We start from the raw sequence: 20,016 nt of genomic DNA, 5'->3' as shown, positions 1-20,016 counted from the left end.
TAATATCCATATTATACACACCTGAAAAAAATAACCTGAAAATCGACGCATGCATGAAATTAAGAATCACGCGAAATATCCAAATCGCCAATTTCTTTTAAATGGGGATCGAGATATTAATAGAAGACCCCCGAAGTCTTCCGAAGCTTTCAGATCGGCAATGATCGTACAGCAGAAAACCGAAGTCGAATCGTGCATTTTCGGCTTACACACGAACTTACAGTGGTAATCATGCCCCTTTATTTTTTTTTGGCTCCTAAACGGTAGGTATGGTAGGGGTAAATGTCATCCATGATCTGGCAGCGCTGCTGCGAGGTGGTGGATGACAAGCGGAAATAAATGAGAGTTGTGAGAGGGATATAAGCGCGAGAGGATATACATGTGAGTGGATATAAACGCGGTTCCAGTGTATTTTCTCCAAAAAGTTGTATGCAATTCCATGACGTCATGCTAAAATACTCAATTCAAACAACGAAGACTTCCCGCTCTTCAAACCTTTTTTTAATTGGTCAGCCACTAACGCGAGCTAGACCGTGCCGGGACCGTGGTGGGAGCTGACGGAAATTAGGCGGAAGTTCACTGTATTTGATGAAAAATTGACCTTTTTTAATAAAAAATTTAACTGTATGGTGGAAAACATACCTATTTTGCTAAAAATCCGCTTTTTTAAAAATTCAAAAATAAATAAATAATTTATCTTCTTTGGTTTTTAAATTTAACCATTTTTCGGAAATTACATTTTTTGCATTTTAAGGATTTTATTACCCTATTTCCTTTCAAAAATCACCTTATTCCCCTGTTTTAGAGCATTTTGACTTGTGAAGAATATAGTGGAAGAAGACTTTTTTTCTTACTTTAAGTAAGGCTGTTACAATGTATTTTACTGTTTGAATAGATGCAATTAATAAAATAACTGATTTATCAGTTAAAACTTTAGTATTGATTTAATCAGTTGAATTATTACTAATTTATATTCAGGGAGTAATTGCATAAACTTCTTTCGGGCAAATTTTCATACTCGCATAAACTGAAAAATAGTTTAGTATCATTAAAATCGACTTAAATGGATTTGTTATGGCTATTTTTCTAAAAATAAGTACTATGAAAAACTTAAACTACCTTTTTCAGACTCATCTTTTTGTTCTATTTTATGGAAACAAATGGTTCAAAGAAGCTTGTTATAAATCATAAAAAAATTCTATAAAATACTGAGCCATCATTTGGATTTTATAAACCCTAAATTTCCGTCCTCTTTTGTCATTTTTTACTTAGAATAAAAGCTTTACAAATTCTCAATTTCATGGTTATACTATAACATTATAGTACAATAGTAATTATATTCGATAAACAGTATAACCTGCACGTAACGTCTATATTTTTCTGAGAATAATTGAAGGAAATAAATAATAACAAATAAATCAAATTCAATTAATTTGTTACAAAGTAGATACTACAAACTTTAATATTTAAAAATTATTATCCTATTCATCAGTTCGAAATTCCTCTTAATTATTAGCACTATTCTGTTTAGAATTTGATTTTATCCTGATTTGTAAGGCGATTCTTCTTTAACCTATATTTCAATATTTTCAATTGAGACGCACCTATATCATATAATTTTTTATCACTGAAGGATGTGATGAATGACACTGTAGTTATTTTGAAACAATCTTCCAAGAATCAGAGGAAGTTTTTGAGCAAGTACCTCTGAGTATATGCCGAAGAACTAACAAGTAGCATTAATTTCTCTACGTTTTAGTCTTTTCTTACTACTTTGTCGATCGCTTCCGCTACAGGATCCAAATAATATGTGTAAAGTTTGCACAGGTGTATGGTCCCACTTTGCAACAACTTGATACCGTATTTCTTGTATAAATCAGTCACTTGTGTCTCTGAAAAATAAATTTTTTGTTGTTTGAAATTTTAATTGTAGATTAAAAACCCTCAGAGGTTTTTCATAATTTATTATTTACCGTTGAGTCCGAGGTGAGCGAATATCCCTTTTTGATTTACTATAAACTCCCAATCACCTGGAGTTTCCAATCTCATCATTTTATGGTAAAGACCTGATCTTATCTTTTTTAATGTGTTTGACATCTTAAGAAGGTCAACTTTCCTAAAAAAGTTGAATTACGTTTGAAGTTAAGTACTAACTGGATTAAAAGATTTTGAGACAATTAGAGGCGACCGAATCAAAATTAACAATAGCATAATCCTTGACCAAAATATAAATAACTAATGTTTAGATTTTTGAGTTTTTGAGATTGCCAAAGGATTTTAAACAACATAACTTATGTATTTTGAAAAATTCTCAGTAATTCCGTGAGTTTTCAAATAATTTTGTAGGATTATAGATAATTTCGATTTCAATGAATTAAAAAAATTCTAACATTATCCAGAAATGTTAGAAGTTTTTAAAGATTTTAATATGTTTTTATAAAATTTCAAAGATTTCTAGGGATTTGATAAGATCTCAGAGATGTTGACATTTAGAAAGGATTTTAAAGAATATAGTGTACGGTCGAATCTGGATTTAGTGATTCTTTATTTAGTATTTCTGAGAATTGACGCCGCTCCGCCGGGATGGGTGAGAGGAGCTGCGGGGGATGTGCGGTGCTCACTCGGGCGTAAAAAATAGGAGCATTGCGGTAAGGCGCTTTACCATTTAAATGAGCCTATCTTTGACATTAATAACAGGGCCATCTGATATTAGTCCAGGTATCTGGTAGTTTTGTTCCAGAAAAAATCCTACTTGCAATGTTTTTAATGAAAAAGTTTCGTTAAGGGGTCCTTTTTGACATATCAAAAATGCTAGAACAGATCAATTGCCAAACCGAGTTTTTTTTTTGGTTTTTTTAGCAGTTCCAAAAGTTACTTTGGCGTGGACGTATAATTCCCATTGCATTTTAGAGCAAAATGTGCAACAGAAAAAAAAAAGAAAACGAAATTCTAAACAAATTTTGAATAAAAAATAATCCGTTATCTTCTATTGGCTCCGAGTTATGATATATGGAAAAATCCCCATTTTTTTATTTTCAGCGAAAAATCACTAAGCTTCAAAAAACCCTGTGTATCTTTGCAAATAATTACTGCACAGAAAATTGTTTCGCAGGTGAGTGAAACTAGACTTAATTTGCTGTAATTACAAAAGAAGAACAATATCCTAACTAATATCCTAACTAACTAAAAATGGCCAACTTTTTTTAAATGACCAATTTTTTTAAATAGGTCATGAGTTATGACCCCTCAAAGTTGGCCATTTTTGCTTGTTTCTACCGGCAAAAAAGTGGACTTTCGTTTCTTCCAAATAAATCCTGTCAAGTTTAGTTTACGTTGATTGTGCCAGATGAGGAAATAGAGTCTACAAAAATCTACGTGTATCTTAAAAAAGTCTTTTAAACCTATTATTTTGGGAATTGTTAGGTTTCAAAATTTGTGTTTTTTTTTGCATTTTTAACTAAAATCAAAGAAGTTGTGTTTTTGGAAAATACCTCATTTCCTGCGGATCCCACCACAAAGTTCCTAGAGAATAAATGAAAGTGGAGCCAATTTGGCGTGAGATAAAAAAAAAGTATTCTAGCCCAAATAGTTCACGAGATATGGCCTTGGAAAGTGCACTCTTCATGCATAGAGGCACCTGAGCGTACAGTAAAGTAGAACTACGGTCATATTTCGTAATTTTTGTCACAAATAAGTATATATGACTTATTTATCATGTATAATACGTCTTCTGATATTGATAAATAAATAATTGTTTATAACAAAATCTTGTTATCACTACTTATGTTTACTTTTTGGCCATTTTTTAGTATTTACAAAATATTTTTATTAATAATTGTTTATAACAAAATATTGCTATAACTTTGGGTAAGTATAAAATTGAATGCAGAAACAGTATTTATTAGAAAAAATAGTTATAAACAAATATTTAAAAAAACGATTTGTTTATCGATAAAAAATGTATATCACACTTTTAATAAATGATAATAACTTTTTCGCCGCAAAAGAAGTCAAAAAGTAATCAACAGTGGTTATAACAATATTTTGTTATAAGCAATTATTAATAAAAATATTTGCTCATGGATAAAAAACACATAACACATTTTTAATCAATTACGATTGCTTTTTTGCCAGAAAAATGCTAAAAAATGGCCAAAAACTAAACATAAGTAGTGATAAAAAGCTTTTGTTATAAACAATTATTTATTTATCAATGTCAAAAGACGTATTATACAACACTTATTCTCTAGGGACTTTGTGGTGGGATCCACAGGAAATGAGGTATTTTCCAAAAAAAAACTTCTTCGATTTTAGTCAAAAATGCAAAAAAAAAAAACAAATTTTGAAACCTAACAATTCCCAAAATAATAGGTTTAAAAGACATTTTTTAGATACACGTAGATTTTTGTAGACTCTATTTCCTCATCTGGCACAATCAACGTAAACTGAACTTGACAGGATTTATTTGGAAAAAACTAAAGTCCACTTTTTTACCCGTAAAAACAGGCAAAAATGGCCAACTTTGATGGGTCATAACTCATGACCTATCATAGTTAGGATATTGTTCTTTTTTTTGTAATTACAGAAAATTGAGTCTAGTTTCACTCACCAGTGGAACACTTTTCCGCGAAGTAATTATTTGCAACGATACACAGTGTTTTTTGAAACTGAGTGATTTTTCGCTGAAAATCCAAAAAATGGGGATTTTTCAATATATCATAATTTGGAACCAATAGAAGATAACGGATTATTTTTCATACAAAATTTGTTCAGAAATTTGTTTTCTTTCTTTTTTCTGTTGGCCACTTTGCTCTAAAATGCAATGGGAATTAAACGTTCACGCCAAAGTAACTTTTGGAACTGTTAAAAAAAACCCGCTGTGGCAATTGATCTGTTTAAGCATTTTTGATATGTTAAAAAGGACCCCTTAACGAAACTTTCTCATTATAAACATTGCAAGTAGGGTTTTTTTTTCTGAAATTTCACTCTTTTTCTCGACGTAATGCCTGGACTATATGCGAATACAATCGCGATATAGTATCTCGAAGTTATTAGAGCAATGTGAACGCAAAAAACAGTGAATATCAATTTATTTAAATCAAAAATGTTATACTGCGTTTTAAAAATATTTACTATAAAATTTGTTCAAAATATTTATTGGAAAATAAAATTTCTTTTGAATTGCTGACGTTGTCGTAGCTACCAATAGGCTCTACGATTCGACAAATAAAGAAGAAGAAATATTGTATAGATAGAGATAGATTATGATTATTTCGAAGCGAAAAGACTTGTTATTAGAACAAAATCGGAATGTTTCTGTGTATCTCACGTGGTAGAATGAGAGGTCCGATCAACTTCAATCATCGAAATCCCACTGCTGTGTTTTCTAATGTCAAACTGTCAAGTGTTGTCGTGAGAATAGTGAAAAGTGCGTTTTTCATAGACAGTTGATTAGTTATTTAAAAAAGAAAATTATTTTCTGTTAAATAACTTCGTTGCCTGTCTGGTTATGTAATTGCGTCGCATGCATTATACAATTACGCAGGAGTGCGTGCTTTCTGACTTGAAGTGTTGACTTGCCAAGTTTTGGTGAATAATTCATGTGATTTGGATGCTGCTTTCTTCTGTTTTAATCAAGTGAGCAAAAGAGTATTGGGACGAATAATTCAAAAAAAGCACCCCTTTTAAACCAGATGCTCAACGACCCAAAAACGTTTTAATTACGTAAGCAGGAAATGCATTTATTTTAACGTGGAAGAGCAAACTTTTATTCTAATATACGTTAAATATTAAGTTTACCCTTCTCTTCGCATTAAAAAAACAATTTAAAAAAAATTTTTACCCCACAGTTGAAAATCCATCGGACATAGTTCATACAATCCTGATTGTTTACGTTCCGAGAATTTGGATTTACTATGAAGGTCAGCCCAGAAACCTACACTAAATCCAGATTTGACTGTATTTTGATCTAATTTAGTTGAGAATTCATGTATTTTGTTGGGGATCGTCTTTTTTGTTGAGGATTCATCTGTTTTTTTGTGGTTGCAATATTTCTACTTCGAAGAACAGGAATTGGAGTGGTTCAGATTATATCAATTGATTTTCGAATTATGGGTACAATTTAAGGAAATATTTAATTGAATTTCACTTGAACCCTGACTCGATTTAAAATTATATTTCCTGAAAGCGTAATTTTGGATTTGCAACTGAAATGAAGTACTTTTAGATCTAGTAAATAAATTAAAAATGTATTATAATAGGCAGAGAAGATGCTCGTATAAAGTAACGTGTCTAATTAAAAACAAAAAAGAGTAAAGAAAATAAACGGCTTCTTCTAAATCGGTCAGTTTTATAGTAAAGTTTTGAAACGAAGCCGGTCGTTCGAAAATCTCTACCCAAACCGCAAGTAGGAAGTGTCAGATAACTCTCTCTCCTGCGTCAAGCCATATTCGGCGTAGTAGGACGTGTATGTGTGTGCGTGAGATGAGACAAGAAGTGGGGGCAAGCGAACGAAGGAGAAATCAGGAAACGAACAGTGTCGTAGGAAGAAGTGTCGTAGAGTCTACTGTATTACTGCTGCTGGCTCTTCCGGATCTAATTTTGTACCTATACTCCCCCTCCATATACCAAAGTCGGATGGGACTGACGTTAAAATTGGAATCTCCACCTTACGATGACTACTTGCCTAATTATTCTGGACTCACTATCTTACGAAGAATTGGATAATTATTTTTGTACATGATTCTTACTCGAAAAATACACTACTCGCATCCAATTAGTAGTTAAGCGTGTGCTTTAAACAACGAGTAATACAAGCAATAAAGTATCCTCGGAATGGATTGAAATTTTAATTGACGAAAGGCATGCATCCGGTAAGTTTTCGGCGATGAATAGAGACTGGATGTTTAGAATGCTAGCGGGGAGAATGATCTTAAGGAAAGATAATTATGAGAAACAATGCACGTAAGAAAGCTAGCTATTTTATTTGTGTCTGAAACAAAGAAGAAATTATGTGACAGTAGCGTGATATAAAATGGAGAGTTAAAGCACGGACTGGAACTATGATCAGGAGTAGATAGTGAATCATATGGATGCCAACGAGTCAGTCTGATTATGAATGAGAGAGCCAAAAACAGCATGTGAATTGGCATGAATTTACGAGTATATCTCTCAGATTGTTGTGGGTTGGGATACAAGGAGGAATCAGAAGACTATTTAACATAGCTTGCTACGCCTCATTTGATGGTGAAAGGAGTGATGTAAATTAAGCCTTCTAGGACACTATAAATGATACTATAGCTACTTGCGGTCATGGGGAAACAATAATTGTACTAGGAGATATGAATGTATCGGTTGGAGTCCAACGCGAGGGTACGGATAGGGTGCTAGGTAATTTCGGAGATCTGAAAATGAATGGCAATGGAAACAGGTTAGTAATCTTATTTTCAGAAAAGGAATTGATATGGCTTAATGGTATAATAATAGTTATAAATTAAATACCATTCTTCGAAAAGGTAGGGATCCTGTAGTATAGTGGCCACGACACGAGCGCCATGTTTAGGTGGACTGCCGTACATTCCTCGGATGATCATAGATATTTGAGACTTGACGTTAAGGATTTCTTTTGTATTGTTTAGCACAATAACCATGTTCCCCACTTGTTCATAGTAAAGTCCGAAATTGTTCGCAAAGCTTTGAGTGCAGATAAACTCTAACCCTCTCTCTGCAAACAAGCGGACCCCTGCAGCATCTCGCTCAAAATCACCGCTAGCTAGGCCCTGAAATTTTCATTTAAAACTGAATTTCTCATTTGTTTTGAGTGGTTTAAACATTAGTTTTACAAAAGGGGATTCAGATACTTGGTAGGCGCTGTAGAAGAGTGGGTATAGACGCTTCTCCTGTATAACATCAGCTATTTTCCCCCATTGAACCATATTCGGATCGCAACCAGTAGGATTGTGACCACAAGCGTGCAAAATTATTACAGCATTCTCTGGAGCATTTCTTAAATCTTCTAACATGCCATCTAAATCTAGTCCTCGAGTTTCCGGGCTCCAGTAACGATAGTTACAAACATTCTTGAATCCTTCACTGGTAAATATCACCTTGTGAGTTTCTATAATTGTTTATTATTTTTTAATTTTTAGGTTTTGCTCTTTAAAAGTTTATTTACTGAAATAAACAAAGTTATTTTATATTTAATTTGTTATTTTACGAACCCAAGGTTGGCGAGCTGCAGTAGAAGGTATCATATTGAAGTTTATGTGATAAAAAATCTGCTGCTACTCTCAGAGCTGTGCCGTCACAAAATGTTTGAATTCCAAAAGCACGACCTTCTGAAATTGCAGGTGATTTGTCCCCTAATAACATGCTTGTCGCAGCTTCACAAAACGCATCCTGATCCAAGACTGGCAAATATTCATGATTTTGAAATTCATCTTCTGCTAAACGTTTCTCTACTTTACGTACCACTGGCAAGACCCATGGGTTCGCGTCGTTTGTTCGATGAGCTGACAATAAAAATGAAAATTGCCAACAAGTTACAATTACATTGAATCTCAATCAACTAGATAAGCTTGATGGGAAAAACAGGCTTAAGAAGACCTAAAGTTATTCTATATCGAATTATTTTTAGGAATCTTGGAAGAGGTAGCTGAAAATTGTGATAACATACTTTTCTTATAAAAGTATTCTTTCTCAGATGGGGTGCCAAATTAAAAAGGGTTCATTCCTTTAAAAAAATATTCCACCGAAACTTTTTCCAAGCGTTCGACAATTATGGAACGCTTTGATCTATTTTTAAGTCTCTGATATAAATAGAATTTTTTTAATTCCCATGAAGATTTGACTACTCTAACTTTCCCAGAAAGCTGAAATTATTATAAAAACGTAATTCACAACTACCACTGCAAGAAAATAAATCTTATGAATGTACCTGAAACTTTATCGACATCCATAAGTTGAAAGGAGTCACCTGCACCTTCTATCATACCACCGTTAGATTCAGTTGGTCGGGTGGATGATATTTTTGTCTGTAAAACAGAACATGACAAGTAGCCAATGAAGAAAAGACATAGAAGTGATAAACAAAGAAGCAATAGAACCTAAAAGAAATATTTATACAAGACAATATTACTTGTTGAGCTTTTATTCTTAGTTGAGCTTCCTGAACCTCTCTATTAGACATCAAAATCTTATCCCTGATACATGTCCGCTGAATACATTGCATGCGAGCAGTTATACTTTGAGGTTTTCGTATTCTCCTGCCTTGTGCTTTAGGAAGTCGTTTGCATTCCTGCTCCATTTTCAATTGTATTATTTGTTCTCGGAATTCAGGATCTTCGCAAAGATCTGCAAAAAAGTTTAAATTGTATTTTAGCAGCTGAAGGAAAATTCTAAAATCCTTAATATTAAAAGAATGTTTACCGGCAGGCGTCTGTCCGTTTTTGTTCTTAGCGTTCAGGTCGGCTCCATTCTGCACCAACATTTCTAGAACTTTGAACTAAAATGGAAAAGGGGATTTAGATATGCTTTATCTAAACAGTAATTTTTTTATTTAACTTACATGGCCCCAGCAAGCGGCTGCGTGTACAGATTGCCATTTGTCGTTATCTTCGATATCTATTGAAACCTTCTGATGAAGAAGAAATTTGACAACACTCGAGTAACCATTGGCGGCTGCTATGTGAATCTGCAAAAATGATAAAAATTGAATCGAGACTTTATGCTAAAAACTATAATTTATAAATGCAAATGAAGAGTTACATACAGGTGCGGCACCCTGGTGATCCTTGAATTCTAAATTACCTCCATCAGATGCTATTTTCTTTAGATCCAACAACATTTGTTTTTCTGTAGAAGCCCTTGCTTCGTCTATAACTTTTTGGGTGACTCCTATTTTCACCATTTCCTCTAGAATGTTAAAGAAAAATATATGATTAAATAGGATAAAAAGGGTAATAATGCTGAACACTAGTTTTCTAATGGGAAGTATAATTTACCTCCTATATACTGCAAGGTCTCTTGATCTATGCAGATATCGTAAGGCATATTTCCATCAGTATTAACTGCCAAAAGATTAGCACCTAGAGCGATGAGATACCTTACGAGATCAAGGTGTCCGCAACTTGCAGCTATATGCAGAGGTGTCCATTTTTCACTATCTTCTGCATTTATGTTGGCAATCGAAGACTCAACCAGAATTTTCATCATATTCTTGTTGTCGTCTATGCAGCATTGATGAAGCGGTGTCAAACCATCTTCGCTAGTCGAGTCTGGATTGACTCCCTTATTTAGGAGCTTCCGAACTGTAAAGATTACCTTTTTTTAAATCAGAATTGTTTTGGTTCTTTAAAATAAAAAAGGTCACTTTTGACAAAGAATTTGTACTATTATAGGCGATAGTAATAATCGATTAGTGAAGATCTCTTTTACCGATGGTCAAAATTAAAAATCAACACTACTGATCTAAGTCAACTCCCAAAATAACAAAAATTCTTAACGTCTTTTGAGACTGGAAGGAGCTTAGAATTAATTAAAAAAATTAAAATATTTTTCTGAAAACGATCTTCTCCTTTCGCTTCCCTGAGAATGGAACCCAAGCCTTCCGATTACCGGTAACCTTGCTAAAGAAAGCGTGTAATTCTGAAAAAAGCTTCCTCTATCGATCTCTCTAGCAGCTTAGTGGTAAGACCACCCGACTGCTAATTGGAAGACCTGATTACGATTCGTTGCGGATCGGAAGGAGATATTTTTCAGAAAAATATTTTAATTAAAAAAATTAATTTATAGCTTCAGCTAGTCATTCTCACGGTTGGTGAAAAAGATCTCCACTGATCGATTATTACTATTTTCTATGATAGTACAGATTCCTTGTAAAATTGATGTATATAAAACGTAATAGTTTGCGGAAGGCAGCGTGTATTTCTGAAAAGGGTTCCTCTCTCGATATCTCTAGTACTTTAGTAGTAAGAGTACCCGGACCGCAATCAGAAGACCTGGGTTTGATTCCCAGCAAAGCAAAAGGAAAAGCTCATTTTTCCGAAAAATACTTTAATTTTAAAACGGTAACTTTTTGTTGTGTCTACTCTTACCCTCGTCTACATCATTTCTTGCTGTAGCTTCTAGTAATAAGTCACTATCTTTGAAAGAGATGTGCCGTTTGTGACTCGTGTGTCGAATTCGCGGTCGAGTCTGGTGGCAGAACAATTCTTTTTCGCGAATTCGCCAAACTTCGAGCTGTTGACGACGCTGTTGACGAGCGAGCTGTAACCTTTCTGGCATCGTCAGCGACTCCACATACATCATTCTACCAACTAAGTCTGAGTGTTCCATGACTTGTATATAAAAGAAAAAATTAGGTTCATTATAAATCATAAAGGCGATGTGGTCGTATATAACTAGATTGCCAACATTTTCCCAGAAATTGGTTAATTGCCTTACAATTGCTTGAAAAACCAAATGTCATTGTGTTAAGAAGATATATTCGAATTTTCGTGTTTTATTGAAAAAATTGTAATATACACTTTATTCGAGATTCTATTTTCATTCAGTGCCGCTATTTTGAATTTTTGGTCAAATAGAGTTCATTTTTAACAAACAAAAAAAATCGAATTTTCGACGAAATACACTGGAACTGGATAGTTAGTTGCATCAGGTTACGTCATCCGTGCAAATCCAACAGACATGATTAACACGCCCCAGCTTGTTTACCATCGGACGGTCGAAAAATAGGATCAAGATGAATGAGAACCATGCCTGAAACCGTTCTTAATTCTGAGTTCCAGTTTAGTTAAAATTTACACCAAATAGAATTTAAAAAAAAAAATTTTAACGAAAACTCGAGAAAAAGGCGAAATTTCTTGAAAACGTGAAACAAAGCAAATGTTCTTTAAAAAGAGGAAAAGAAGGGTATATGGGATGGAGTGTAGTCTGAAATATGAAAATAATTTTTAAAGTTACTATGTTATTATTGAACTGTAACGCTGCAGGGACATCTTTCGTAAAAGTCGCAAACTATCTTAAAATTTATCATCAAGAAATGCATGTAACATTAGGTAAGCTCCCACTGTTTCCAACCCTTAGTTTTCTGTGTGACTTCCCCCCCCCCCCCTTCCCTCAAATTGGTAACATAGTTTATGAACGATCACTTCTATAGTGCCACCTTTTATTATCGTAGACTAAGGCATAATAAAATTTCAGTAATATGCTGATAATTTTGACAATTATCTCTTTGAGAAATAGTTTAAAATATTGAAAAATAATGTTTTTTCAAGCAGAGTTTGAAGTTTTCGAACACCAAATTATATCTTCTTTGTTCATAAAACAAAAAAATACTTCAACGCCTCTATGTAATATGAGTCTATATGCTGACAGCGCCCTCTATGAGATGAGTATGAGTCTATCTCTATTTAAAAAAATTTTCAGGACAGCTGATTTAAGTTTTGAATATTCGAATGAAGTCACAAGTGCACTCTTACATAATGAAAATGATTCCAAGTACAGTCGACCCTGGATTTAATGTCAATTTTGGGACTCACGGTAACGTAAAATGCAGACTATCAGCCAAGGGCGTATCAACCGCTTCTGGTGGATTTTACTACGTACTAAAAAATATGTTGAAAATTATTTTTCTAATACGGAGACAAGGGTAAAGTAAATATTTAACGGAAATGAGAAATAAAAATTTCTGTTTTACGTTAAAATAAATGTATTTTTCCTGCTAACGTCTTGTATACAAAATCCGTATTTGAACGGAACGCCATAATTTAGGGGGAGGTCGGTAACCACATGATATCTCGGCAACGGCTTATAAAAACAAAAAAATCAAAGTGCTTCAGATTTGACATGAAAGTGTCTACAAAGTGACCTATGGATATTAATTTTCAACAAATTTCGTTAATTTCCTTCAATAAAAACCAAAAAAATCGAAAAACTAATTTTTTTGCTGTTTTTCGTACAAAAAAATATAGTAAAAATCAAAATTCTAACATGATAATAGGTCATTTTGTAAGTACTTATGTTTTAATGTATGGTCAAAATTTCAGAAGGATCGGCCTACTGGTTCCGGAGAAATCGTGTGGCCAGTTTCTCAAAACTTTGTTTTGATAACAACGCATTTGAAGTGTGCGAGTGCGTCGGGCGAGTCCGTTGGGCTATCAGGACAAGCTGCTTTCTCGAAATCCGGATGCTATTCTCGGGACTCTAAAATTGCCCGGCGGGGGATATTCAGAGATGGACGGGGATACCTTGGCTCACGATCAAGGCACATTTTCCGAGCTTCAAAAAGTTAGGAGATAGGGAGACGGCACCTCTGAGGCCATCAAGGTCGCCTGTGGCCCAATTGGGCCCGAAACGACGGCTAGCCAACGATATTGTGACCCCATCCAGGATCAGGTGGGCCCTGAAATTCTTCAGTCCTTACAAGTCTCCCAGCCCGGATGGTATACCAGATGGTATACCGGATGGTATACCCCATCCCATCCGGTACGGATGGGTACCGGATGGTACCTAGTCCTCTTACAGAGAGCTGGTGAGATCGTCATTGGCCATTTGGTGAGACTTGCTAGGGCTAGTCTGACGTTGGGTTATGTTCCGGCGGCATGGAGGGGTGCGAGAGTAGTCTTTATTCCGAAGGCTGGCAGGGTCGGTTATACTTCACCCAAGGATTTCCGACCCTTTAGCCTCACATCTTTCCTACTAAAAACAGTGGAAAGTGTCGTGGACAGATATATCCGTGATAAGGTTTTGTCAAGTAGTCCTCTTCACAAGCAACAACACGCCTATAGGACTGGTCATTCGACCGAGACGGCCCTAAGTACTGCAGTTGACCTAATTGAAGGATAACTAAAGCAGAAAGGTCTAGCGATTAAAACATTCATGGACATGGAGGAGCCTTTAACTACACCTCTAGAGAGGTGATTAGGATGGCTATGATCGCACATGGGGTGCCTATTGCAGTCGTGGAATGGACCTGCCACATGTTGGTCAATAGGAATCTAACCACAACCAAGGGTGCCAACATTTTTTGTGGAACCGTTGACTCGGGATGTCCGCAGGGGGGCGTTTTATCTCCCTTGCTGTAGTGCCTGGCAGTGGATGAATTGATTCATCTACTTACGAGTCAGGGCTTCCACGTCATAGGCTATGCAGACGATATACAGAGTATCGTGCGCGACCACAGACATAAGATAGGGCTTGAGGACAGTCCCCTCTGTCGTTTGTGCGGAAAAGACAATGAGGCATCCACTCATATCCTCTGTCGCTGCCCCGCGATTGCGGGGAAACGTGTAACACTCACAGGCAGTTTCTGCATCAATGAGTCTGAAATATCGGCCAACAGCGTGGCCGCGGTCCTCTCTCTATGGATAGAACTTTGGGGCCACGCTTAAGGCTTATAACGGGACGCAACGGGATCACCCAAGCGTCTGGGGCTGTGACGGTCTCAACCTAGGATATATAATAATAATAACTAGACTACACCCTTAAAATGTTCGCGGGACGTTGAGCATCTCGTAAAAAAGAGCTTTTTCTGGAATAATCGATCCACTACTGAAGCGCCTCTGTCATTTCTCCTGCTTAAAACATTCGGAAACAGTATTATCAAAAAAACACATGCCTATTTTTATTAACACACTGCACTTAAAAACATTAAGTGGGAAGTACGCACTACTGCGTAATCGCACAATACAGGTAACACAGTTTGCTAACCAGACATAAGAAGAGACATATTTCATAGAAAATCACATAATTTTGCAAATATTACTTTAACTGTTGACACAAAACACAGTTTTTACCATGGTTACGTCAACATTTGATAGTTGGGGGTTGGGACTTCGGTGCCTGAAGTCGATCGGACATCTCTTTCTATAATGTAAGATAGACAGAGACGATCCGATTGTGTTCCAATGACAGGCTTTTTCGTTTCGAAATGTTTATACCCTCTCTATCTCTGTCTATTAAATATTTCTTCTTCTCAGTTTTCTTCTTTGAATCGTAAAGCCTGGTCTACAATCGTCGAAAACAGCCCGTTGCGGCACCGCAAGCAAACGTCGCGCCGCAAGTAACCGAGAGCGAAAAGTTGGTTCAACTCAACTTTTCGTGCCGCAACCTTCTCGCGTGGTCTCACGTTGAATGTTAGAGGATCGTTTCAGTGCGTTTCATCACATAGCTTCGTACAACCACACGTTTTTTGCATCGTCGACTCTGAGTTCGAGTGATTTTGTTTTGCATTTGTCTGAATTTTTTTGTTGGTTTGGTGTGTTATGAGAGAAACGTTTAAAAGCATTTAAAATTAAAGAAAAAACTCCAGAGCTAATTGTGGGTCAGAGGATCCATTGTAGAGACGAAAAATATTTGACTGTCAAAGCACGAAGCGAAAACAGTTAATTTGATAGTAAGCTCTGATTGGCTGCCGCAACAGCTCCACTCGCGACTACTGTAGACGGCTATTCCTTGCGTTACAATGCCGCATCGCATCGCTGAGTCTTGCGGCACCGCAACGAGCTATTTGCGGTGATTGTAGACTAGGCTTAAGGCCTATTGGATGTTTACGACAACGCTATCATTTCAACAAATAATTGGAATTTCAATAACATATTAACAAGAAACCTTATAAAAAATAATTCATTTTAAACTGTACTATTACATTTTTGATTAACATGATTTGATAGTCACTGCTCTTGTTCATGAACATTGCTCCAATAACTTCGCGATATATATTACCATGCCAGATGGCGCAGTTATCAATGCCTGATTGCATGTGATAATCCGATCAGTCCTATCAGCTTCAGTAGGCATCAGGGACCCACTGCTGCTCGACTTGAGCTCGCCATCTCGATTAATCGCGAATTCCTCCCGCTTTGAGTGAACTATCGAAGCGTCGTTGCGCAGTTACAGAGGTAGGTCCATAGGATACAAGAGTCTTACTGCAATGCATGAGCATGAGCCACACACACACGCGCGCGCGCGCGCGCGCGCACACACAGAGAGAGAGAGAGAGAGAGAGAGAGAGGGGGCAATCACGTGGGATCTGTCGCGCTTATGCGGTACGAGCTGGCTATATACCGTTCACCTACCGGGACGGTGTGTTTACGGAGAGAGTGCAGTGTTTATTATTGTGAAAAAAACGGCATTGAAACCTATTTTAGAAAGTAATATTTTTTAAATATTTTGAATATATCTGAGAGGCTTTCACCGGGAGCGGGTGCTAATCTGAAAAATTGCACCCGCTCCCAGCGAAATTACGGTAAAATTTCAGCCACAACTACGTCTCATGACCGTGAGATACGTGGTTACAGTCTGTACAATCATTGCAACTCCCTTATATTTTTTGGATGAACAAGTTTTGTCTCATTTTATGTCGTACCTTTTATTAAAAAGTGATCTATTCTTAATTTTTAGTTCTTTCCAGGGCGCGCAATTTGAACTTTTTCATTTTTTTAGTATCTTGCATAGTTTCACCAAAAAATGGAATTTTTGGATTTTTCATTGCTTTTGGTACGATCAAATTTGGACTATTCAACTTCTCGACCAAATTAAAGAAGTTGTTATCATACTCCTGTAGGGCTTTCAAAAAGCAAAGTGTTTCTTCTCTTGATTTTTTTTCATAAAATGCACTTTTTGGCTTAAAATGTTCATTTTAGTTTGTTTTTTTGGATTTTGAAAATGCTCTAACTCTGATAATTTTCTTTTTATAGAAAAAAGTCATGGGGATAAATTTTTGAGTTTCTGAGTACTATGAACAACCGTACATAGAATTTTTAAATCTTGAAAAAATGTGGTTTCAACAATTTTTTATACGATCAAATTTTAAATTTTCAACTTTTTGACCAAATTGAAAAAGTTGTCATCATAATCTTGTAGGGCTTTCAAAAAGCAACGTTTTTCTTCTCAAGACTTTTTTTCGTATCATGAGTTGTTTGGTTTAAATTGTGCATTTTAGTTTGTTTTTCCGGATTTTGAAAATGCTATAACTGTAGTAATTTTTTATTTTTCAAAAAAAGTCATGAGCATAAATTGTTAAAATTTTTTGAATTCTATGAATAACCGTACAGAGAATTTTTGAATTCTAAAAAAAGTGGTCTAAAAATATTCAAAATGTGCCCACTTTTTGAATTTTCATCAAAAATGGATAGCTAACGAACTTGGGCTTTAGTTTATGACACTAAACGAGTGTACCAAAGGGCAATCTAATAGATTAGTTTTTTTAAAAGTTATCGTATTCACAGACAGACATACATACATACACATTCGTAAAGACCTGGTTTTCGGATTCAGGCGGTCTCAAAACGTGGACATTTGACAAAAAGTGGGTGAATTTTTCTGTCTCCAAATGAATCAATAATCATTTAGAACTGTTCATTTTTAAAGCAGTTTATATAAAAATACAGTGAAACTCTTCTATAGTGCCGGCTTTGGGAAGGGATGGCTATTAAAGGGTTGCACTGCAATATTACATTTCAAAAGGTTATTTATTAAAAATATTTGATATATATTTTCATTTTTAAGACTTTTTCTGCTTCCAACAATGAAATATGAAACTATCTAATCATGAATGTTTTCATTTAAAGTTATTTAATTTGGAATGTGTTTTATTTAAAAAAATTAATTTAGAAATCCTTCAATTAGAAATAGCATCAAATTTTGAAAATTCGAATCTAAAATTATTAGTTTCAACCATTTCAATTTAAAATTTCATACCCATGAAGACTTTAATTTTGAAGCTTTAAAGTTCAAGAACAATAAACATTTGTTAACACCATTAAAGAGTGATGGTCAAAAACTTTGGGAATATTGAGAGACTTAAATCAAATCTTTTGGAATTGTTTACTATGTTTGGAAAAAAATGTTTTCTTACAACCGATTATATTCCAAGGCACGTGGTTTTTTTAACGCCACCTCACTGATATACGCATTGTTTCGACTTATTATAGAAAAATCGGAAATTCAATTTAAGAGTGACAAACGAAACTCTGAAGGACGTAACGAATTTTAAAGTCTGGCTTACGTTATATTATGAAATATAGAATACGCTTTTATTTTTAGAGAGTAGAATTTTGATGGAAACCTCTTTAATCGGTAAATAATTCACAATTGAAATTTAAAAAAATGTAAAAGAATGCTTATCTGGGAAAGGTGAATTTTAGCGTTGAAAAATTCAATTCCTGCATGTTAATTTTTTTTTAATACGTTACATGATAACCTAATTTTATCATCTTATATTTCAAATTTAAACGACAAAGGATTCAAATCGAATTGTTTACAAATATTTTCATTCTAAGAAAAAGGAAATAGTTTATTGTGTACTGATTTTTTGTGAGAAAGGTAAAAACACAAATTTCTGATTAAAACAGCAGGTGCCATGATGTTGCATCATGGCACCCAGCTATAGGAAAATAAATGAAGTAGCGACGCACTTACCTCAGAATTGCGACGTAGTTTCTTGCAAATGTGTTGCAGTGGAACTTGGATTTTCTTCGTTTGTTTTCGTCCTGTTTTTCACACTAAGAAGGACGGGAATCTTGGCAGGTCGAGCGTAAAGTCGGGCCTGAAATTCTTACCTCCTCGCAAGATTGTTCTCGAATTCGAGGTATTAATCTCTGGTCGGATTCAGGTCCGTGAAGTTAGCACATCAACCATGAAAAATCAAATTTATTTTTTGACATTATTCGTTGGTTATTTGGTGGTCAATGGGGGGCTCCTTGTCAAATTTAATTTTCAAAATTGCGAAAATTACAGAATTTTGAAAATATGTGTGCTAATTTCACAATTTTATGCCACTTTTTATTATTTTATAAGAACTTTTGTTGGGAATCTTTTTTTCTTTTTTTAGTGGTCAGTTGGTGGTCGTTATTAAAATATTGTGGTCAAAATTGTGGCAGATGTTAATTTTTCAAAAAATCTGGAAAAAGAATGCGCAGTTTTCTCTGCGCATATGGAATTCGCGCGAATTTTAAAAATTAGAAAAACTCACAAGTACATGATTGCTTTAACACGCATTACGATAAACATTTTATGCAATAAATTATCTGAGTTTCGTTAATCGTGATGAGAGTATTGTTTTTCATAATTTTTGTAGTATCATTAAAAATATTTTTAATTCTTACTGACCAACGTAAGTGAGCATTCTTCGAACGCATTTTAACTGATTTGAACCATTTTTTAAGTAATTTCAAACAATTAAGGTAGAACAGGAGACTTCAATCTTCAAAAAAATTTGGTTTTCATTTTTCTAGTTAAAAAGCCATAGATACAATACATGTGTATACTTGAAAAAATAGGTATTTGAATAATTGTGAAAATATGTAACAAATTTTGTAACTGTTATTGTTTATTGAGACATACTATGTGAAAGTGACATATTAAATGTTTCTAAACATTATTGATAAAAAAGAACATTTAAATTGTAAATGATTGTTTAATAATGGGAAATAACTATTTTTTAAATATTTCTCAATCACACTAACATTTGTAAACTTTCTTACATTCTCAAGGAGATAAGAATAACTAAATTATGAGCAAAAAATTATTTTGAAGAAGTCGAAAGAAATTAGAAGCTTTTTAATAATTATGAAACATTTAAGGGGATTGCATTTTTTAAAAGTTTTCTGGAAAAATTTTAAACGATTTAAGTTTTATTTTAAAAGAATAATTTTAAGGTTTTAAGATTAAAAATAGTCAATAGTCAAGAGAATGAGAAAAATGTTCTTCAGATTCATGGAAAAATTTTGAATGATTTTTCGATAAAGAATTGCAAGAGGAAACTGAAAAAAAAATTACAACATTTAAAAAATTATTTCCTTTGATTTTTAAAAAGAGTGCAAAAGATTTAGAGCAAAATTGGTCAATTTTGCCACATTACATAATTTTAGGAAAAATCTGAATAAGTTTAAGAGATACTCAGAAGTTTTGAAACGATTCAAAAATAATTAAAATTTTTAAGATAAATAACTTTTTATTTTGGAAAATTAATTTAAATAGTTTATTCAAAAAGATTTCAAAACTTTTCAACAAAAT

At 34.4% G+C, this 20,016-nt stretch overlaps 1 protein-coding gene across 2 annotated transcripts; it reads right to left on the bottom strand.

Annotated features, from left to right (window-relative positions):
- Positions 1 to 1,418: 1,418 nt before the first annotated feature.
- Positions 1,419 to 18,560, bottom strand: LOC117176760 (aspartate aminotransferase, cytoplasmic-like). 2 transcript variants are annotated; one of them, XM_033367045.1, is made up of 13 exons: positions 18,421 to 18,560; positions 11,094 to 11,336; positions 10,002 to 10,307; positions 9,770 to 9,912; positions 9,566 to 9,691; positions 9,427 to 9,502; positions 9,137 to 9,351; positions 8,936 to 9,032; positions 8,220 to 8,510; positions 7,860 to 8,116; positions 7,501 to 7,778; positions 1,974 to 2,116; positions 1,419 to 1,892 (listed from the first exon to the last, which is right to left on the bottom strand). In XM_033367045.1, exons 2-13 carry the CDS (start codon positions 11,332 to 11,334, stop codon positions 1,756 to 1,758), a joined length of 2,310 nt encoding a protein of 769 aa, XP_033222936.1. In that variant the 5' UTR covers positions 11,335 to 11,336; positions 18,421 to 18,560; the 3' UTR covers positions 1,419 to 1,755. The 2 variants fall into 2 exon arrangements, with proteins under 2 accessions (XP_033222936.1, XP_033222937.1); XM_033367046.1 differs by lacking the exon at positions 11,094 to 11,336.
- Positions 18,561 to 20,016: the final 1,456 nt, after the last annotated feature.

This window comes from Belonocnema kinseyi, chromosome 7, assembly GCF_010883055.1.
Source record: "Belonocnema kinseyi isolate 2016_QV_RU_SX_M_011 chromosome 7, B_treatae_v1, whole genome shotgun sequence".
NCBI lineage: Eukaryota > Metazoa > Arthropoda > Insecta > Hymenoptera > Cynipidae > Belonocnema > Belonocnema kinseyi.
Note: the sequence above shows the minus strand (reverse complement) of the source record. Positions and strands in the feature narration are given on the sequence as shown.